The sequence below is a fragment of the Lissotriton vulgaris genome, unplaced genomic scaffold (assembly GCF_964263255.1).
Source record: "Lissotriton vulgaris unplaced genomic scaffold, aLisVul1.2 SCAFFOLD_2196, whole genome shotgun sequence".
Lineage (NCBI taxonomy): Eukaryota > Metazoa > Chordata > Amphibia > Caudata > Salamandridae > Lissotriton > Lissotriton vulgaris.
Window position 1 is genome coordinate 166,161 of NW_028240745.1, and position 21,608 is coordinate 187,768.

Sequence of the window (21,608 nt, forward strand, 5' to 3'; positions counted from 1 at the left end):
TATTCGGTTCTCGGTTTGTAGGCGAATGGAATCCCATAAGGACGGCGAGCTGGAATATGCGCCTCTCGGGGCGATTACCACTTTGATGTGACTTGTTTGTTTATGGAGAGGCGCATCCCGCCCACCTGCTGCGGTGACGTGTGCACATCTGCCTTTCCCCACGTCATATTTACATCCTGTTTTCTTTAAGCAGCCCAGCATACTTTCTGTAAAACTGCAAGTGCACCCCCCGTGCATACTAGCAAATATCGAGTATCTTGGTTAGTTGCTCTTTTCTACTGGAAACTGAAGCACCCTGAAAGCCACCAGTGTTTAAGCGCACACTGCTGGAACATTTGTGTGCACAGCTTGCTTCTACGCCTTGGCATGCTGTTGCTGCCTGTATAATTTGCATATCATTAGTATGGGCACGAGTCACTGCAACAGATAAAACATCTTTACACTCATGTCTTACAATGGCTGGAACGCCTCATCCAGCTACAGTAAATCAGCCCCTTTGATGTCAGCCAGGGATCCTGGGATGGCATTCGAGCTTGAGCTTGTGACCTGGTAACCATAGAGACATTAACCCATTGGAATTATTTTGTCCTATGCTTTTCATGCACGGAGGACGTTAAACGGAAAAAAACGTTGTTCCTAATTCTTAGCGGCATCAAAGCAGACTTTGCTCCAGACCTTGTACTAAGTGGTGAAAAAATGATTTCTATGTGCGCTCTAAATGTTTTCTTCAGTATTCCTTTTCTTTGAAAAAGAACAAGCGATATGTGGTTGAATGAATAATACAGTCTGACTTAGTTTGCACCAGTCATTCTTTTTTTTTTTATTAAATCTTTTTAATATGCAGTTTCAGTTTGGGGTTTCTACTTCAAACTGTACTTGGATTTAAAAGGAACCTGTCTTGTATTGATTAATACATCATATGATTTTAAACCTTCACCATTTTGTGCAACAGGCAATACACTATTACCTTGCTTCATCAAAGAAACCTATAATGATTTTGTATGAGTTACGCAATGCATATAGCTATGAGGATCACCTTGCTACTAGTTCAGAGACAGTACAGAGAGGCATCAGAGACCATGAGACATTAGAAATCATAGGTGGTCATTCGCTAAAGCCAGGCATTATGTCTGATCGATCATTTGGCAGCACTAGAGAGTGGTGAGGGCGGGAAAATAGGTGGTAGGTGGGGAACACATTAAATAAACAAAAACGCATTTATCTGCATGGACATCCTCCGGCTTTTATCTTCTCGTCTCTTCCTCCAGCCCGGGACCCTCAACAACTCCCCTAATCAAACCTGGGGCTACTCTCATGCTGGTAATCAGCATGACCGCAGCACCAGGACTGGAGGGAGCGGCCTCTCTTAAGGCTGGCTCTTAAGACAGCTGGGTTAGAGGTTTCAAATGGTGTATATCTGGCTGGCCAAAGGGACTTGAGCACTTTAAAAAGTGCAGGCAGCGCACCCTTCTCCCTACTGCTGCCACTCTGCACGCCCAGCCCCATCTTGACGCTTGTTTTGGGACAGGTGGATGAAAAATAAAATGGTAATAAACTAACTTTATCGCCATTTTATTTTTCCTCTCTGGGGCTTTTTGGGGGCATTTTAGTTAGAGGGTGCTCATACGGAGGAGCCGCCCCACCTCTATATTGTTACTCGCCGTCCCTCCTCCCACTGTCCATGTTGATGATTGCCCCCCACTCACTGCCCATGTTGCTGCTTGCCCCATCTGCTGTCTATCTTGTTTCTAGTCCCCTAACACCCTTTGTTTTGCTTCTTGCCCCCTCCTTTGTTGCGTGTCCTCTTGTTGTGCCCTCTGCCCTCTGTTAGACTCGTTTTCCCTGATTTTTCTGCCCTTCTGTTCTCTGTTAGACTGTTTTTTCTGCCCTTCTGCCCTCTGTTAGACTTGTTTTTCTGCCCTTCTGCCCTTTGTTAGACTGCTTTTTGTGCCTTTCTGCCCTCTGCATCACCACATCATCAGTGCTACCCCAGCATCACTCAGCACCACCACATTATCACTCAGCACCACCACATTATCACTCAGCACCACCACTGCATCACTCAGCACCACCACATTATCAATCAGCACCACCACAGCACCACTCAGCACCACCACAGCATCACTCAGCACCACCACAGCATCACTCAGCACCACCACAGCATCACTCAGCACCACCACATTATCAATCAGCACCACCACAGCACCACTCAGCACCACCACAGCACCACTCAGCATCACCACATCATCACTCAGCGCTACCACAGCACCACTCAGCACCACCACAGCATCACTCAGCACAACCACAGCACCACTCAGCACCACCACAGCATCACTCAGCACCACCACATTATCAATCAGCACCACCACAGCACCACTCAGCACCACCACAGCACCACTCAGCACCACCACAGCATCACTCAGCACCACCACAGCATCACTCAGCACCATCACAGCACCACTCGGCACCACCAAAGCATCACTCAGCACCACCACAGCACCACTCAGCACCACTCCGCGCCACCACAGCATCACTCAGCGCCACCACAGCATCACTAAGCGCCACCAGAGCATCACTCAGCGCCACCACATTATCACTCAGCACCACCACAGCACCACTCAGCACCACCACAGCATCACTCAGCACCACCACAGCACCACCACAGCACCACTCAGCGCCACCACAGCACCACTCAGCACCACCACAGCATCACTCAGCACCACCACAGCATCACTCAGCACCACCACAGCATCACTCAGCACCACCACAGCATCACTCAGCACCACCACAGCATCACTCAGCACCACCACAGCACCACTCAGCACCACCCCAGCATCACTCAGCACCACCCCAGCATCACTCAGCACCATCACAGCAACACTCAGCAGCACCACTCAGCACCACCACAGCATCACTCAGCGCCACCACAGCATCACTCAGTGCCACCACAGCATCACTCAGCACCATCCCAGTATCACTCAGCACCATCACAGCACCACTCAGCAGCACCACTCAGCGCCACCCCAGCATCAATCTGCGCAACCGTTCAACAACTGGTTCAAATATGTTCTCTCAATGTTTCAAGCTTTATTACAAATGTCACAAAAAGATTTTAATATTTCACATCTGTTCTTGGATTTTCGTCACAATAAAATACACTGAACATAATCTTCACGCCATTGTAATTTGTAATATCAATACATCTAAGTCACGTAAATACAAAACATGTTGCATTACAAATGCTATAGGTGTCACATTTGCAAAAATTATAACTATTGGCATTGTAAATGACAAGTAAATGACAAAGCTATTAATTTCGCTATTTTCAAAACCAACACATAAATAAAAAAATTGTCATTAGAAGACCAATAGCTCAAACTTTCCTAATGCGAGACCTATTGCATTGCAAATGCTTGTCTTGCCTTCTGCTCCCCTGATTGCACTCGTTTTTCTTGCCTTCTGCTCCCTGATTGCACTTGTTTTTCTTGCCTTCTGCCCCCTGATTGCACTCTTTTTTTCTTGTCTTCTGCTCCACTGATTGCACTCGTTTGTCTTGCTTCTGCCCCCCTGATTGCACTCGTTTTTCTTGCCTTCTGCTCCCCTGATTGCACTTGTTTTTCTTGCCTTCTGCTCCCTGATTGCACTTGTTTTTCTTGCCTTCTGCCCCCTGATTGCACTCTTTTTTTCTTGTCTTCTGCTCCACTGATTGCACTCGTTTGTCTTGCTTCTGCCCCCCTGATTGCACTCGTTTTTCTTGCCTTCTGCTCCCCTGATTGCACTTGTTTTTCTTGCCTTCTGCTCCCTGATTGCACTTGTTTTTCTTGCCTTCTGCCCCCTGATTGCACTCTTTTTTTCTTGTCTTCTGCTCCACTGATTGCACTCGTTTGTCTTGCTTCTGCCCCCCTGATTGCACTCGTTTTTCTTGCCTTCTGCTCCCCTGATTGCACTTGTTTTTCTTGCCTTCTGCCCCCTGATTGCACTCGTTTTTCTTGCCTTCTGCCCCCTGATTGCACTTGTTTTTCTTGCCTTCTGCCCCCTGATTGCACTCGTTTTTCTTGCTTCTGCTCCCCTGATTGCACTCGTTTTTCTTGCCTTCTGCCCCCTGATTGCACTCTTTTTTTCTTGCCTTCTGCGCCCTGATTGCACTCGTTTGTCTTGCTTCTGCCCCCCCCCGATTGCACTCGTTTTTCTTGTCTTCTGCTCCACTGATTGCACTCGTTTTTCTTGCCTTCTGCTCCCCTGATTGCACTTGTTTTTCTTGCCTTCTGCTCCCCTGATTGCACTCGTTTTTCTTGTCTTCTGCTCCCCTGATTGCACTCGTTTTTCTTGCCTTCTGCTCCCTGATTGCACTTGTTTTTCTTGCCTTCTGCTCCCCTGATTGCACTCGTTTTTCTTGCTTCTGCCCCCCCTGATTGCACTCGTTTTTCTTGCTTCTGCCCCTCCTGATTGCACTCGTTTTTCTTGCTTCTGCCCCCCCTGATTGCACTCGTTTTTCTTGCCTTCTGCCCTCTGATTGCACTCTTTTTTTCTTGCCTTCTGCGCCCTGATTGCTCTCGTTTGTCTTGCTTCTGCCCCCCTGATTGCACTCGTTTGTCTTGCTTCTTCCCCCTGATTGCACTCGTTTTTCTTGCCTTCTGCTCCCCTGATTGCACTTGTTTTTCTTGCTTCTGCTCCCCTGATTGCACTTGTTTTTCTTGCCTTCTGCCCCCTGATTGCACTCGTTTTTCTTGCCTTCTGCTCCCTGATTGCACTTGTTTTTCTTGCCTTCTGCCCCCTGATTGCACTTGTTTTTCTTGCCTTCTGCCCCCTGATTGCACTCGTTTGTCTTGCTTCTGCCCCCCTGATTGCACTCGTTTTTCTTGTCTTCTGCTCCCCTGATTGCACTCGTTTTTCTTGCCTTCTGCTCCCTGATTGCACTTGTTTTTCTTGCCTTCTGCTCCCCTGATTGCACTCGTTTTTCTTGCTTCTGCCCCTCCTGATTGCACTCGTTTTTCTTGCTTCTGCCCCCCCTGATTGCACTCGTTTTTCTTGCCTTCTGCCCTCTGATTGCACTCTTTTTTTCTTGCCTTCTGCGCCCTGATTGCTCTCGTTTGTCTTGCTTCTGCCCCCCTGATTGCACTCGTTTGTCTTGCTTCTTCCCCCTGATTGCACTCGTTTTTCTTGCCTTCTGCTCCCCTGATTGCACTTGTTTTTCTTGCTTCTGCTCCCATGATTGCACTTGTTTTTCTTGCCTTCTGCTCCCTGATTGCACTTGTTTTTCTTGCCTTCTGCCCCCTGATTGCACTTGTTTTTCTTGCCTTCTGCCCCCTGATTGCACTCGTTTGTCTTGCTTCTGCCCCCCTGATTGCACTCGTTTTTCTTGTCTTCTGCTCCCCTGATTGCACTCGTTTTTCTTGCCTTCTGCTCCCTGATTGCACTTGTTTTTCTTGCCTTCTGCTCCCCTGATTGCACTCGTTTTTCTTGCTTCTGCCCCCCCTGATTGCACTCGTTTTTCTTGCTTCTGCCCCCCCTGATTGCACTCGTTTTTCTTGCCTTCTGCCCTCTGATTGCACTCTTTTTTTCTTGCCTTCTGCACCCTGATTGCACTCGTTTTTCTTGCCTTCTGCTCCCCTGATTGCACTTGTTTTTCTTGCCTTCTGCCCCCTGATTGCACTTGTTTTTCTTGCCTTCTGCCCCCCCTGATTGCACTCGTTTTTCTTGCCTTCTGCTCCCCTGATTGCACTTGTTTTTCTTGCCTTCTGCCCCCTGATTGCACTCGTTTTTCTTGCCTTCTGCCCCCTGATTGCACTTGTTTGTCTTGCTTCTGCCCCCCCCCCGATTGCACTCGTTTTTCTTGCCTTCTGCTCCCCTGATTGCACTCGTTTTTCTTGCCTTCTGCTCCCCTGATTGCACTTGTTTTTCTTGCCTTCTGCCCCCTGATTGCACTCGTTTGTCTTGCTTCTGCCCCCCTGATTGCACTCGTTTTTCCTGCCTTCTGCCCCCTGATTGCACTCGTTTGTCTTGCTTCTGCCCCCCGATTGCACTCGTTTTTCTTGCCTTCTGCTCCCTGATTGCACTCGTTTTACTTGCTTCTGCCCCCCCTGATTGCACTCGTTTTTCTTGCTTCTGCCCCCCCTGATTGCACTCGTTTTTCTTGCCTCTGCGCCCTGATTGCACACGTTTGTCTTGCTTCTGCCCCCCGATTGCACTCGTTTTTCTTGCCTTCTGCTCCCCGATTGCACTCGTTTTTCTTGCTTCTGCCCCCCCTGATTGCACTCGTTTTTCTTGTCTTCTGCCCCCTGATTGCACTCGTTTTTCTTGCTTCTGCCCCCCCTGATTGCACTCTTTTTTCTTGTCTTCTGCTCCACTGATTGCACTCGTTTTTCTTGCCTTCTGCCCCCTGATTGCACTCGTTTTTCTTGCCTTCTGCCCCCTGATTGCACTCGTTTTTCTTGTTTTGTAGGTGGCTCTATGTGTGGGTGGCTCTGTCTGTGTGAGTGTGGCTCTGTGTAGGTGGCTCTGTATAGGTGGCTCTATGTGTGTGTGGGTGGCTCTGTGTGAATGACTGTGTGTGGGGCTCTGTATGTGTGTGGGGGGGGCTCTGTATGTGTGTGTGTGGGGGGCTCTGTGTGTGTGTTTGGGGGGCTCTGTGTGGGTGTAAATGCAATAGGTCATGCATTTGTGAGCAATTAACCTATTGGCAATGTAAATGACAATGCCATTTATTTATGATTTTTTTTTAAAAAAAAGGTCATGAGCAATGCCAATAGCTCTACCTTTAATAATGCTGAGACCATTGCATTGTAAATGCTTGTTTTGAACAGCCAGTGGCTCCTTATCTCTCTGGTTGAGATATGTTCCACAGACTGGTGGTGCTACAGAGAAGGCCATGGACCTTGGGGTCTTTAATGGAGAAGGCCGGTTAAGGTTAGTAGTGCCTTGAAGTCTATCTGCTTTGTACCTGGTAACTGGTAAGCAGTGGGTAATCTTGGCCTGTTATAATGTTCTCTGTGACTTGCTGCAGTAGTTGTAGTTGTGTTGCGCCTTTACTCAGTAACCCAGGTGTGGGAGGACATCCCTTTCAGTCGGTGCTCTAAACATGAAGGCCATGGGTGGCAAGTCTTGTGAAAAGACTGGGGAGAGCAGTAACTTTGGTGATTGATATGTGGACCAGCTGACACATGCTCCTTCCTTGTATTGCATACACAATTGAGCCAACAAGCTTACCCAATGTGGCCTCACATCCCACTCGCTCTTCTTTGCAGGTACCAACATGCCAGCCAATTTTGGCCATCTGGCAGGAGGCTACGACGCACAGTATTATGGCTACCTCTGGAGCGAAGTGTATTCCATGGACATGTTTTACACTCGGTTCAAGCAGGAGGGCATCATGAACAGCAAGGTACGTAGTGCTGAGCGTGAGCAACATATGAGAATGCAAGAGTGTTGGGTGTGAGCACTGCAAAGGAAGGCCAAGAGAAGGTAGCACCAGGCGTGGCTATAACACGAAAACAAGTAAATCAGTCTTGCGTGCGAGCGTAGCATGGGTGTAGGTAATGTAGTCCTGGGTGTGAGTAGAGCATAGCATGGGTGTAGGTAATGTAGTCCTGGGTGTGAATACAACATGGGAAGCAGTAAGGCAGTGCAGGGTGTGAGTAGAGCATAGCATTGGAAGTGGTAAGGCAGTGCTGGGTGTGAGTAGAGCATAGCATGGGTGTAGGTAATGTAGTCCTGGGTGTGAGTACAACATGGGAAGCGGTAAGGCAGTGCTGGGTGTGAGTAGAGCATAGCATGGGAAGCGGTAAGGCAGTGCTGGGTGTGAGTAGAGCATAGCGTGGGAAGCGGTAAGGCAGTGCTGGGTGTGAGTAGAGCATAGCGTGGGAAGCGGTAAGGCAGTGCTGGGTGTGAGTAGAGCATAGCATGGGAAGCGGTAAGGCAGTGCTGGGTGTGAGTAGAGCGTAGCATGGAAGCGGTAAGGCAGTGCTGGGTGTGAGTAGAGCATAGCATGGGTGTAGGTAATGTAGTCCTGGGTGTAAGTACAACATGGGAAGCGGTAAGGCAGTGCTGGGTGTGAGTAGAGCATAGCATGGGAAGCGGTAAGGCAGTGCTGGGTGTGAGTAGAGCATAGCATGGGTGTAGGTAATGTAGTCCTGGGTGTGAGTAGAGCATAGCATGGGTGTAGGTAATGTAGTCCTGGGTGTGAGTACAACATGGGAAGCGCTAAGGCAGTGCTGGGTGTGAGTAGAGCATAGCATGGGAAGCGGTAAGGCAGTGCTGGGTGTGAGTAGAGCATAGCATGGGTGTAGGTAATGTAGTCCTTGGTGTGAGTAGAGCATAGCATGGGTGTAGGTAATATAGTCCTGGGTGTGAATACAACATGGGAAGCAGTAAGGCAGTGCTGGGTGTGAGAAGAGCATAGCGTGGGAAGCGGTAAGGCAGTTCTGGGTGTGAGTAGAGCATAGCATGGGAAGCGGTAAGGCAGTGCTGGGTGTGAGTAGAGCATAGCATGGGAAGCGGTAAGGCAGTGCTGGGTGTGAGTAGAGCGTAGCATGGAAGCGGTAAGGCAGTGCTGGGTGTGAGTAGAGCATAGCATGGGTGTAGGTAATGTAGTCCTGGGTGTAAGTACAACATGGGAAGCGGTAAGGCAGTGCTGGGTGTGAGTAGAGCATAGCATGGGAAGCGGTAAGGCAGTTGTGGGTGTGAGTAGAGCATAGCATGGGTGTAGGTAATGTAGTCCTGGGTGTAAGTACAACATGGGAAGCGGTAAGGCAGTGCTGGGTGTGAGTAGAGCATAGCATGGGAAGCGGTAAGGCAGTGCTGGGTGTGAGTAGAGCATAGCATGGGTGTAGATAATGTAGTCCTGGGTGTGAGTAGAGCATAGCATGGGTGTAGGTAATGTAGTCCTGGGTGTGAGTACAACATGGGAAGCGCTAAGGCAGTGCTGGGTGTGAGTAGAGCATAGCATGGGAAGCGGTAAGGCAGTGCTGTTTGTGAGTAGAGCATAGCATGGGAAGCGGTAAGGCAGTGCTGGGTGTGAGTAGAGCATAGCATGGGAAGCGGTAAGGCAGTGCTGGGTGTGAGTAGAGCATAGCATGGGAAGCGGTAAGGCAGTGCAGGGTGTGAGTAGAGCATAGCATGGGTGTAGGTAATGTAGTCCTGGGTGTGAGTAGAGCATAGCGTGGGTGTAGGTAATGTAGTCCTGGGTGTGAGTACAACATGGGAAGCGCTAAGGCAGTGCTGGGTGTGAGTAGAGCATAGCATGGGAAGCGGTAAGGCAGTGCTGGGTGTGAGTAGAGCATAGCATGGGAAGCAGTAAGGCAGTGCTGGGTGTGAGTAGAGCATAGCATGGGAAGCGGTTAGGCAGTGCTGGGTGTGAGTAGAGCATAGCAAGGAAGCGGTAAGGCAGTGCTGGCTGTGAGTAGAGCATAGCATCGGTGTAGGTAATGTAGTCCTGGGTTTGAGTAGAGCATAGCATGGGTGTAGGTAATGTAGTCCTGGGTGTGAGTACAACATGGGAAGCGCTAAGGCAGTGCTGGGTGTGAGTAGAGCATAGCATGGGAAGCGGTAAGGCAGTGCTGGGTGTGAGTAGAGCATAGCATGGGAAGCGGTAAGGCAGTGCTGGGTGTGAGTAGAGCATAGCATGGGAAGCGGTAAGGCAGTGCTGGGTGTGAGTAGAGCATAGCATGGGTGTAGGTAATGTAGTCCTGGGTGTGAGTACAACATGGGAAGCGCTAAGGCAGTGCTGGGTGTGAGTAGAGCATAGCATGGGAAGCGGTAAGGCAGTGCTGGGTGTGAGTAGAGCATAGCATGGGAAGCGGTTAGGCAGTGCTGGGTGTGAGTAGAGCATAGCAAGGAAGCGGTAAGGCAGTGCTGGGTGTGAGTAGAGCATAGCATGGGTGTAGGTAATGTAGTCCTGGGTGTGAGTAGAGCATAGCATGGGTGTAGGTAATGTAGTCCTGGGTGTGAGTACAACATGGGAAGCGGTAAGGCAGTGCTGGGTGTGAGTAGAGCATAGCAAGGAAGCGGTAAGGCAGTGCTGGGTGTGAGTAGAGCATAGCATGGGAAGCGGTAAGGCAGTGCTGGGTGTGAGTAGAGCATAGCATGGGAAGCGGTAAGGCAGTGCTGGGTGTGAGTAGAGCGTAGCATGGGAAGCGGTAAGGCAGTGCTGGGTGTGAGTAGAGCATAGCATGGGAAGCGGTAAGGCAGTGCTGGGTGTGAGTAGAGCATAGCATGGGAAGCGGTAAGGCAGTGCTGGGTGTGAGTAGAGCATAGCATGGGAAGCGGTAAGGCAGTGCTGGGTGTGAGTAGAGCATAGCATGGGTGTAGGTAATGTAGTCCTGGCTGTAAGTACAACATGGGTAGCGGTAAGGCAGTGCTTGGTGTGAGTAGAGCATAGCATTGGAAGTGGTAAGGCAGTGCTGGGTGTGAGTAGATCATAGCATGGGAAGCGGTAAGGTAGTGCTGGGTGTGAGTAGAGCATAGTATGGGAAGCGGTAAGGCAGTGCTGGGTTCGAGTAGAGCATAGCATGGGAACCGGTAAGGCAGTGCTGGGTGTGAGTAGAGCATAGCATGGGAAGCGGTAAGGCAGTGCTGGGTGTGAGTAGAGCATAGCATGGGTGTAGGTAATGTAGTCCTGGGTGTGAGTAGAGCATAGCATGGGTGTAGGTAATGTAGTCCTGGGTGTGAGTACAACATGGGAAGCGCTAAGGCAGTGCTGGGTGTGAGTAGAGCATAGCATGGGAAGCGGTAAGGCAGTGCTGGGTGTGAGTAGAGCATAGCATGGGAAGCGGTTAGGCAGTGCTGGGTGTGAGTAGAGCATATCAAGGAAGCGGTAAGGCAGTGCTGGGTGTGAGTAGAGCATAGCATGGGTGTAAGTAATGTAGTCCTGGGTGTGAGTAGAGCATAGCATGGGTGTAGGTAATGTAGTCCTGGGTGTAAGTACAACATGGGAAGCGGTAAGGCAGTGCTGGGTGTGAGTAGAGCATAGCATTGGAAGTGGTAAGGCAGTGCTGGGTGTGAGTAGAGCATAGAATGGGAAGCGGTAAGGCAGTGCTGGGTGTGAGTAGAGCATAGCATGGGAAGCGGTAAGGCAGTGCTGGGTGTGAGTAGAGCATAGCATGGGAAGCGGTAAGGCAGTGCTGGGTGTGAGTAGAGCATAGCATGGGAAGCGCTAAGGCAGTGCTGGGTGTGAGTAGAGCATAGCATGGGAAGCGGTAAGGCAGTGCTGGGTGTGAGTAGAGCATAGCATGGGAAGCGGTAAGGCAGTGCTGGGTGTGAGTAGAGCATAGCATGGGTGTAGGTAATGTAGTCCTGGGTGGTAGTACAACATGGGAAGCGGTAAGGCAGTGCTGGGTGTGAGTAGAGCATAGCATTGGAAGTGGTAAGGCAGTGCTGGGTGTGAGTAGAGCATAGCATGGGAAGCGGTAAGGCAGTGCTGGGTGTGAGTAGAGCGTAGCATGGGAAGCGGTAAGGCAGTGCTGGGTGTGAGTAGAGCGTAGCATGGGAAGCGGTAAGGCAGTTCTGGGTGTGAGTAGAGCGTAGCATGGGAAGCGGTAAGGCAGTGCTGGGTGTGAGTAGAGCATAGCATGGGAAGCGGTAAGGCAGTGCTGGGTGTGAGTAGAGCATAGCATGGGAAGCGGTAAGGCAGTGCTGGGTGTGAGTAGAGCATAGCATGGGAAGCGGTAAGGCAGTGCTGGGTGTGAGTAGAGCATAGCATGGGAAGCGGTAAGGCAGTGCTGGGTGTGAGTAGAGCATAGCATGGGTGTAGGTAATGTAGTCCTGGGTGTAAGTACAACATGGGAAGCGGTAAGGCAGTGCTGGGTGTGAGTAGAGCATAGCATGGGAAGCGGTAAGGCAGTGCTGGGTGTGAGTAGAGCATAGCATGGGTGTAGGTAATGTAGTCCTGGGTGTAAGTACAACATGGGAAGCGGTAAGGCAGTGCTGGGTGTGAGTAGAGCATAGCATGGGAAGCGGTAAGGCAGTGCTGGGTGTGAGTAGAGCATAGCATGGGTGTAGGTAATGTAGTCCTGGGTGTGAGTAGAGCATAGCATGGGTGTAGGTAATGTAGTCCTGGGTGTAAGTACAACATGGGAAGCGGTAAGGCAGTGCTGGGTGTGAGTAGAGCATAGCATTGGAAGTGGTAAGGCAGTGCTGGGTGTGAGTAGAGCATAGCATGGGAAGCAGTAAGGCAGTGCTGGGTGTGAGTAGAGCATAGCATGGGAAGCGGTAAGGCAGTGCTGGGTGTGAGTAGAGCATAGCATGGGAAGCGGTAAGGCAGTGCTGGGTGTGAGTAGAGCATAGCATGGGAAGCGGTAAGGCAGTGCTGGGTGTGAGTAGAGCATAGCATGGGAAGCGGTAAGGCAGTGCTGGGTGTGAGTAGAGCATAGCATGGGTGTAGGTAATGTAGTCCTGGGTGTAAGTACAACATGGGAAGCGGTAAGGCAGTGCTGGGTGTGAGTAGAGCATAGCATGGGAAGCGGTAAGGCAGTGCTGGGTGTGAGTAGAGCATAGCATGGGTGTAGGTAATGTAGTCCTGGGTGTAAGTACAACATGGGAAGCGGTAAGGCAGTGCTGGGTGTGAGTAGAGCATAGCATGGGAAGCGGTAAGGCAGTGCTGGGTGTGAGTAGAGCATAGCATTGGAAGTGGTAAGGCAGTGCTGGGTGTGAGTAGAGCATAGCATGGGAAGCGGTAAGGCAGTGCTGGGTGTGAGTAGAGCATAGTATGGGAAGCGGTAAGGCAGTGCTGGGTGTGAGTAGAGCATAGCATGGGAAGCGGTAAGGCAGTGCTGGGTGTGAGTAGAGCATAGCATGGGAAGCGGTAAGGCAGTGCTGGGTGTGAGTAGAGCATAGCATGGGTGTAGGTAATGTAGTCCTGGGTGTGAGTAGAGCATAGCATGGGTGTAGGTAATGTAGTCCTGGGTGTGAGTACAACATGGGAAGCGGTAAGGCAGTGCTGGGTGTGAGTAGAGCATAGCATGGGAAGCGGTAAGGCAGTGCTGGGTGTGAGTAGAGCATAGCATGGGAAGCGGTAAGGCAGTGCTGGGTGTGAGTAGAGCATAGCATGGGAAGCGGTAAGGCAGTGCTGGGTGTGAGTAGAGCATAGCATGGGTGTAGGTAATGTAGTCCTGGGTGTGAGTAGAGCATAGCATGGGTGTAGGTAATGTAGTCCTGGGTGTGAGTACAACATCGGAAGCGCTAAGGCAGTGCTGGGTGTGAGTAGAGCATAGCATGGGAAGCGGTAAGGCAGTGCTGGGTGTGAGTAGAGCATAGCATGGGAAGCGGTTAGGCAGTGCTGGGTGTGAGTAGAGCATAGCAAGGAAGCGGTAAGGCAGTGCTGGGTGTGAGTAGAGCATAGCATGGGTGTAGGTAATGTAGTCCTGGGTGTGAGTAGAGCATAGCATGGGTGTAGGTAATGTAGTCCTGGGTGTGAGTACAACATGGGAAGCGCTAAGGCAGTGCTGGGTGTGAGTAGAGCATAGCATGGGAAGCGGTAAGGCAGTGCTGGGTGTGAGTAGAGCATAGCATGGGAAGCAGTAAGGCAGTGCTGGGTGTGAGTAGAGCATAGCATGGGAAGCGGTTAGGCAGTGCTGGGTGTGAGTAGAGCATAGCAAGGAAGTGGTAAGGCAGTGCTGGGTGTGAGTAGAGCATAGCATCGGTGTAGGTAATCTAGTCCTGGGTTTGAGTAGAGCATAGCATGGGTGTAGGTAATGTAGTCCTGGGTGTGAGTACAACATGGGAAGCGCTAAGGCAGTGCTGGGTGTGTGTAGAGCATAGCATGGGAAGCGGTAAGGCAGTGCTGGGTGTGAGTAGAGCATAGCATGGGAAGCGGTAAGGCAGTGCTGGGTGTGAGTAGAGCATAGCATGGGAAGCGGTAAGGCAGTGCTGGGTGTGAGTAGAGCATAGCATGGGTGTAGGTAATGTAGTCCTGGGTGTGAGTAGAGCATAGCATGGGTGTAGGTAATGTAGTCCTGGGTGTGAGTACAACATGGGAAGCGCTAAGGCAGTGCTGGGTGTGAGTAGAGCATAGCATGGGAAGCGGTAAGGCAGTGCTGGGTGTGAGTAGAGCATAGCATGGGAAGCGGTTAGGCAGTGCTGGGTGTGAGTAGAGCATAGCAAGGAAGCGGTAAGGCAGTGCTGGGTGTGAGTAGAGCATAGCATGGGTGTAGGTAATGTAGTCCTGGGTGTGAGTAGAGCATAGCATGGGTGTAGGTAATGTAGTCCTGGGTGTGAGTACAACATGGGAAGCGGTAAGGCAGTGCTGGGTGTGAGTAGAGCATAGCATGGGAAGCGGTAAGGCAGTGCTGGGTGTGAGTAGAGCATAGCATGGGAAGCGGTAAGGCAGTGCTGGGTGTGAGTAGAGCATAGCATGGGAAGCGGTAAGGCAGTGCTGGGTGTGAGTAGAGCGTAGCATGGGAAGCGGTAAGGCAGTGCTGGGTGTGAGTAGAGCATAGCATGGGAAGCGGTAAGGCAGTGCTGGATGTGAGTAGAGCATAGCATGGGAAGCGGTAAGGCAGTGCTGGGTGTGAGTAGAGCATAGCATGGGAAGCGGTAAGGCAGTGCTGGGTGTGAGTAGAGCATAGCATGGGTGTAGGTAATGTAGTCCTGGGTGTAAGTACAACATGGGTAGCGGTAAGGCAGTGCTTGGTGTGAGTAGAGCATAGCATTGGAAGTGGTAAGGCAGTGCTGGGTGTGAGTAGATCATAGCATGGGAAGCGGTAAGGCAGTGCTGGGTGTGAGTAGAGCATAGTATGGGAAGCGGTAAGGCAGTGCTGGGTTCGAGTAGAGCATAGCATGGGAAGCGGTAAGGCAGTGCTGGGTGTGAGTAGAGCATAGCATGGGAAGCGGTAAGGCAGTGCTGGGTGCGAGTAGAGCATAGCATGGGTGTAGGTAATGTAGTCCTGGGTGTGAGTAGAGCATAGCATGGGTGTAGGTAATGTAGTCCTGGGTGTGAGTACAACATGGGAAGCGCTAAGGCAGTGCTGGGTGTGAGTAGAGCATAGCATGGGAAGCGGTAAGGCAGTGCTGGGTGTGAGTAGAGCATAGCATGGGAAGCGGTTAGGCAGTGCTGGGTGTGAGTAGAGCATATCAAGGAAGCGGTAAGGCAGTGCTGGGTGTGAGTAGAGCATAGCATGGGTGTAAGTAATGTAGTCCTGGGTGTGAGTAGAGCATAGCATGGGTGTAGGTAATGTAGTCCTGGGTGTAAGTACAACATGGGAAGCGGTAAGGCAGTGCTGGGTGTGAGTAGAGCATAGCATTGGAAGTGGTAAGGCAGTGCTGGGTGTGAGTAGAGCATAGAATGGGAAGCGGTAAGGCAGTGCTGGGTGTGAGTAGAGCATAGCATGGGAAGCGCTAAGGCAGTGCTGGGTGTGAGTAGAGCATAGCATGGGAAGCGGTAAGGCAGTGCTGGGTGTGAGTAGAGCATAGCATGGGAAGCGGTAAGGCAGTGCTGGGTGTGAGTAGAGCATAGCATGGGTGTAGGTAATGTAGTCCTGGGTGGTAGTACAACATGGGAAGCGGTAAGGCAGTGCTGGGTGTGAGTAGAGCATAGCATTGGAAGTGGTAAGGCAGTGCTGGGTGTGAGTAGAGCATAGCATGGGAAGCGGTAAGGCAGTGCTGGGTGTGAGTAGAGCGTAGCATGGGAAGCGGTAAGGCAGTGCTGGGTGTGAGTAGAGCGTAGCATGGGAAGCGGTAAGGCAGTTCTGGGTGTGAGTAGAGCGTAGCATGGGAAGCGGTAAGGCAGTGCTGGGTGTGAGTAGAGCATAGCATGGGAAGCGGTAAGGCAGTGCTGGGTGTGAGTAGAGCATAGCATGGGAAGCGGTAAGGCAGTGCTGGGTGTGAGTAGAGCATAGCATGGGAAGCGGTAAGGCAGTGCTGGGTGTGAGTAGAGCATAGCATGGGAAGCGGTAAGGCAGTGCTGGGTGTGAGTAGAGCATATCATGGGTGTAGGTAATGTAGTCCTGGGTGTAAGTACAACATGGGAAGCGGTAAGGCAGTGCTGGGTGTGAGTAGAGCATAGCATGGGAAGCGGTAAGGCAGTGCTGGGTGTGAGTAGAGCATAGCATGGGTGTAGGTAATGTAGTCCTGGGTGTAAGTACAACATGGGAAGCGGTAAGGCAGTGCTGGGTGTGAGTAGAGCATAGCATGGGAAGCGGTAAGGCAGTGCTGGGTGTGAGTAGAGCATAGCATGGGTGTAGGTAATGTAGTCCTGGGTGTGAGTAGAGCATAGCATGGGTGTAGGTAATGTAGTCCTGGGTGTAAGTACAACATGGGAAGCGGTAAGGCAGTGCTGGGTGTGAGTAGAGCATAGCATTGGAAGTGGTAAGGCAGTGCTGGGTGTGAGTAGAGCATAGCATGGGAAGCAGTAAGGCAGTGCTGGGTGTGAGTAGAGCATAGCATGGGAAGCGGTAAGGCAGTGCTGGGTGTGAGTAGAGCATAGCATGGGAAGCGGTAAGGCAGTGCTGGGTGTGAGTAGAGCATAGCATGGGAAGCGGTAAGGCAGTGCTGGGTGTGAGTAGAACACAGCATGGGTGTAGGTAATGTAGTCCTGGGTGTAATTACAACATGGGAAGCGGTAAGGCAGTGCTGGGTGTGAGTAGAGCATAGCATGGGAAGCGGTAAGGCAGTGCTGGGTGTGAGTAGAGCATAGCATGGGTGTAGGTAATGTAGTCCTGGGTGTAAGTACAACATGGGAAGCGGTAAGGCAGTGCTGGGTGTGAGTAGAGCATAGCATGGGAAGCGGTAAGGCAGTGCTGGGTGTGAGTAGAGCATAGCATTGGAAGTGGTAAGGCAGTGCTGGGTGTGAGTAGAGCATAGCATGGGAAGCGGTAAGGCAGTGCTGGGTGTGAGTAGAGCATAGTATGGGAAGCGGTAAGGCAGTGCTGGGTGTGAGTAGAGCATAGCATGGGTGTAGGTAATGTAGTCCTGGGTGTGAGTAGAGCATAGCATGGGTGTAGGTAATGTAGTCCTGGGTGTGAGTACAACATGGGAAGCGCTAAGGCAGTGCTGGGTGTGAGTAGAGCATAGCATGGGAAGCGGTAAGGCAGTGCTGGGTGTGAGTAGAGCATAGCATGGGAAGCGGTAAGGCAGTGCTGGGTGTGAGTAGAGCATAGCATGGGAAGCGGTAAGGCAGTGCTGGGTGTGAGTAGAGCATAGCATGGGTGTAGGTAATGTAGTCCTGGGTGTGAGTAGAGCATAGCATGGGTGTAGGTAATGTAGTCCTGGGTGTGAGTACAACATGGGAAGCGCTAAGGCAGTGCTGGGTGTGAGTAGAGCATAGCATGGGAAGCGGTAAGGCAGTGCTGGGTGTGAGTAGAGCATAGCATGGGAAGCGGTTAGGCAGTGCTGGGTGTGAGTAGAGCATAGCAAGGAAGCGGTAAGGCAGTGCTGGGTGTGAGTAGAGCATAGCATGGGTGTAGGTAATGTAGTCCTGGGTGTGAGTAGAGCATAGCATGGGTGTAGGTAATGTAGTCCTGGGTGTGAGTACAACATGGGAAGCAGTAAGGCAGTGCTGGGTGTGAGTAGAGCATAGCATGGGAAGCGATAAGGCAGTGCTGGGTGTGAGTAGAGCATAGCATGGGAAGCGGTAAGGCAGTGCTGGGTGTGAGTAGAGCGTAGCATGGGAAGCGGTAAGGCAGTGCTGGGTGTGAGTAGAGCGTAGCATGGGAAGCGGTAAGGCAGTGCTGGGTGTGAGTAGAGCATAGCATGGGAAGCGGTAAGGCAGTGCTGGGTGTGAGTAGAGCATAGCATGGGAAGCGGTAAGGCAGTGCTGGGTGTGAGTAGAGCATAGCATGGGAAGCGGTAAGGCAGTGCTGGGTGTGAGTAGAGCATAGCATGGGAAGCGGTAAGGCAGTGCTGGGTGTGAGTAGAGCATAGCATGGGAAGCGGTAAGGCAGTGCTGGGTGTGAGTAGAGCATAGCATGGGTGTAGGTAATGTAGTCCTGGGTGTGAGTACAACATGGGAAGCGGTAAGGCAGTGCTGGGTGTGAGTAGAGCATAGCATGGGAAGCGGTAAGGCAGTGCTGGGTGTGAGTAGAGCATAGCATGGGACGCGGTAAGGTAGTGCTGGGTGTGAGTAGAGCATAGCATGGGAAGCAGTAAGGCAGTGCTGGGTGTGAGTAGAGCATAGCATGGGAAGCGGTAAGCCAGTGCTGGGTGTGAGTAGAGCATAGCATGGGAAGCGGTAGGGCAGTGCTGGGTGTGAGTAGAGCATAGCATGGGAAGCGGTAAGGCAGTGCTGGGTGTGAGTAGAGCATAGCATGGGTGTAGGTAATGTAGTCCTGGGTGTAAGTACAACATGGGAAGCGGTAAGGCAGTGCTGGGTGTGAGTAGAGCATAGCATGGGAAGCGGTAAGGCAGTGCTGGGTGTGAGTAGAGCATAGTATGGGAAGCGGTAAGGCAGTGCTGGGTGTGAGTAGAGCATAGCATGGGAAGCGGTAAGGCAGTGCTGGGTGTGAGTAGAGCATAGCATGGGAAGCGGTAAGGCAGTGCTGGGTGTGAGTAGAGCATAGTATGGGAAGCGGTAAGGCAGTGCTGGGTGTGAGTAGAGCATAGCATGGGAAGCGGTAAGGCAGTGCTGGGTGTGAGTAGAGCATAGCATGGGAAGCGGTAAGGCAGTGCTGGGTGTGAGTAGAGCATAGTATGGGAAGCGGTAAGGCAGTGCTGGGTGTGAGTAGAGCATAGCATGGAAAGCGGTAAGGCAGTTCTGGGTGTGAGTAGAGCATAGCATGGGAAGCGGTAAGGCAGTGCTGGGTGTGAGTAGAGCATAGCATGGGAAGCGGGGGTAAGGCAGTGCTGGGTGTGAGTAGAGCATAGCATGGGAAGCGGTAAGGCAGTGCTGGGTGTGAGTAGAGCATAGCGTGGGAAGCGGTAAGGCAGTGCTGGGTGTGAGTAGAGCATAGCATTGGAAGCGGTAAGGCAGTGCTGGGTGTGAGTAGAGCATAGTATGGGAAGAGGTAAGGCAGTGCTGGGTGTGAGTAGAGCATAGCGTGGGAAGCGGTAAGGCAGTGCTGGGTGTGAGTAGAGCATAGCATGGGAAGCGGTAAGGCAGTGCTCGGTGTGAGTAGAGCATAGCATGGGAAGCGGTAAGGCAGTGCTGGGTGTGAGTAGAGCATAGCATGGGAAGCGGTAAGGTAGTGCTGGGTGTATACTGAGTAGTTATTTTTTCCATGTTTCTCTGTGGCACAGAACAGACCTTGAGCTCTTTAGAGCACTGTACAGTACACCATTTTTTTTTCCACCAGCTAAACCAGTTAGAAACTGAGTTATAGTTTTGGCTCAAACCTGACAAACCCCAGAGTTCCAGCCCTTACACCGCGTATGACATCACACAAGCCGCTCCCAATGAAATGTTTGGGTACCGAAGTATGACGTCACCCCTGACATCACTGATGGCATGACTCCTTGTGGGTTCTGTATTCAGCGAGTGTTTCAGGGGTTCTTTTTTTCCCGTTTTACCAAGTCGTGGTGATCAGTGGACACGACGGACTGCCATAGCGCCCATCTGCAATGTGTTTCTCTAGGAGCTCCTTGTTGTTTCAAAAACCTTGGTAAATTGGTATTTTAAGCTAGACGTGACGCAAGTTACGGTGTGTGCAGGAAGGGTAAGTGGCAAATGTCAGTATTGTTCCACCACTAGGGTTTCTGATTTCAGTTAAGAACGATCATAACCAATAAAACCCGAGTGAAACAAATATTTGCTTTTCAGTTCAAACCAAAACACTCTGCATTTTGAAGCACTTGTACCGCTCTGGCACCCTGTGTTGAAGCTGTGTAAGTGCAGTTCTGATCTCCTGGGCACTTTTCTATGAGTAATGCCACACTCCCAGCTGCCATCTTTGCCAGCCCTGGAGTGACGCACACATTGATTGTGTTCATCATGAAGTTAGGCTGAAGTAGCGTCATGACACATAAAAGTGCTATGAATGATGACACGTGCATAGATGCCATTACGTTTTTTTTCTTCTTTTTGCCAATGCTGCTTAGCATCAACAAAAAGCATTTATAAAGCCAATTTGTCTGCATTACTAAAGCCAAACACGAGACATCGTTTTGTGATACCAATGTTCTGTAGTCACATGCTGTGTGTGATGTTTGCCATCAGCAATGTTTGATGTTCTTTTCATAGTTGCATTTTTAATGAATTGTTGTAACCAGCACTATCAGCTTATTACTGCTCCGTTTCACAGACGCTCATGTGTTCCTCTGATTTCTAGGTTGGTGCCGATTACAGGACCTGCATCCTGAAACCAGGGGGTTCCTTGGATGCGGCAGACATGCTGCGCAATTTCCTGGGGCGTGACCCGAAGCAGGAGGCTTTCCTTCAGAGCAAAGGACTGAATGTTCCATCCAACACCACGCCATCTGCCTGCTGAGGGCCACCTGTCCTCTGGCCCAGCCTTCTCTCTGCACCACTATAGTGTGTCCCACTCAAGTACCCCAAATCCTGAACGCTTACCTCTAAACTGTCTTAGAGCCAACCGCACAACCTCAGCAGCACTAGAACCAAGAAAAGCCTGAAGGAGGCTCACCCACATCAGTGAAACAAGATACACGTCAGGTGAAGTCTCCATTCCCTCCAGTGGAACACGAATCGCACCAGCTGAAGTCCCATACCCACCAATGAAATTCGAACTGCACAAGCAAACATCCCAAAAACTACCACTGAAACCAGAGACGAACCAGCTGAAAACCGTAACACCACCAGTTACACGGGGCTGAACTGGGCGACTCCATACCATGTAAACACAGTGCTAAGCTATAAGGCAAGCAGAAGATTACCAGTTAAAGCACCACTGCTTGGTACTCAGGTGTGTGGCCCATGCTACTGACCCTCAACCACGTGCAGGTTTCACATGTTGGATGGTACCCTGAACATGTGGCCATCTTCATGAGGCGTCGCACACGGTCTCCGCTTCATTGCACCCACATGTTCATATCATACATCCATGATTGTGTGTTCATTAAGCGCTATGAGTTTTTGAAACTGCTTTGTGACAATTTGTTTTCTTGTTCAAATCAGAATCCTCATGTTTTAGGAATATAATATTTTAAATATTACTTGAAAAGGCCTGGCAAGAGGAAGTAAAATATGCAAATAAAGGTTACATCTGCAATGATGCTTCCTGTGTTCCTTGGAGGCTGAAGAGTTGGTAGACTGCATACTCAGAGTCTAGCATTGCAACACGTTCTAGTGTTCCCTCTTTGTGCAGGTCTCCACCAGGAGTCGTCGTACACAGTTGCAGCGCATGGCGTGTTCACCAGGTGGCAGGATGTGCAGTTCCCCACCAGGAGACAGCGTACACAGTTGCAGTGCATGCTGTGTTCACCAGATGGCAGTGTGTGCAGTTCTCCACCAGGAGTCGTCGTACACAGTTGCAGCGCATGGCGTGTTCACCAGGTGGCAGAGTGTGCAGGTCTCCACCAGGAGTCGTCGTACATAGTTGCAGCGCATGCTGAGTTCACCAGATGACAGTGTGTGCAGTTCTCCACCAGGAGTCGTCGTACACAGTTGCAGCGCATGGCATGTTCACCAGGTGGCAGTGTGTGCAGGTCTCCACCAGGAGTCATCGTACACAGTTGAAGCGCATGCTGTGTTCACCAGCTGGCAGTGTGTGCAGTTCTCCACCAGGAGA

At 51.0% G+C, this 21,608-nt stretch overlaps 1 protein-coding gene across 2 annotated transcripts in view; it reads left to right on the forward strand.

Annotated features, from left to right (window-relative positions):
• The window catches only part of THOP1 (thimet oligopeptidase 1), a 165,427-nt gene extending 144,338 nt beyond the window's left edge, over positions 1-21,089 (forward strand). For both annotated transcript variants that reach the window (XM_086947950.1, XM_086947949.1), the window contains exons 12-13: positions 7,245-7,381; positions 20,190-21,089. In XM_086947950.1, the coding sequence (XP_086804076.1) occupies positions 7,245-7,381; positions 20,190-20,348 (296 nt within the window). In that variant the 3' untranslated portion in view covers positions 20,349-21,089. The remainder of the gene's footprint in view (positions 1-7,244; positions 7,382-20,189) is intronic.
• Positions 21,090-21,608: the final 519 nt, after the last annotated feature.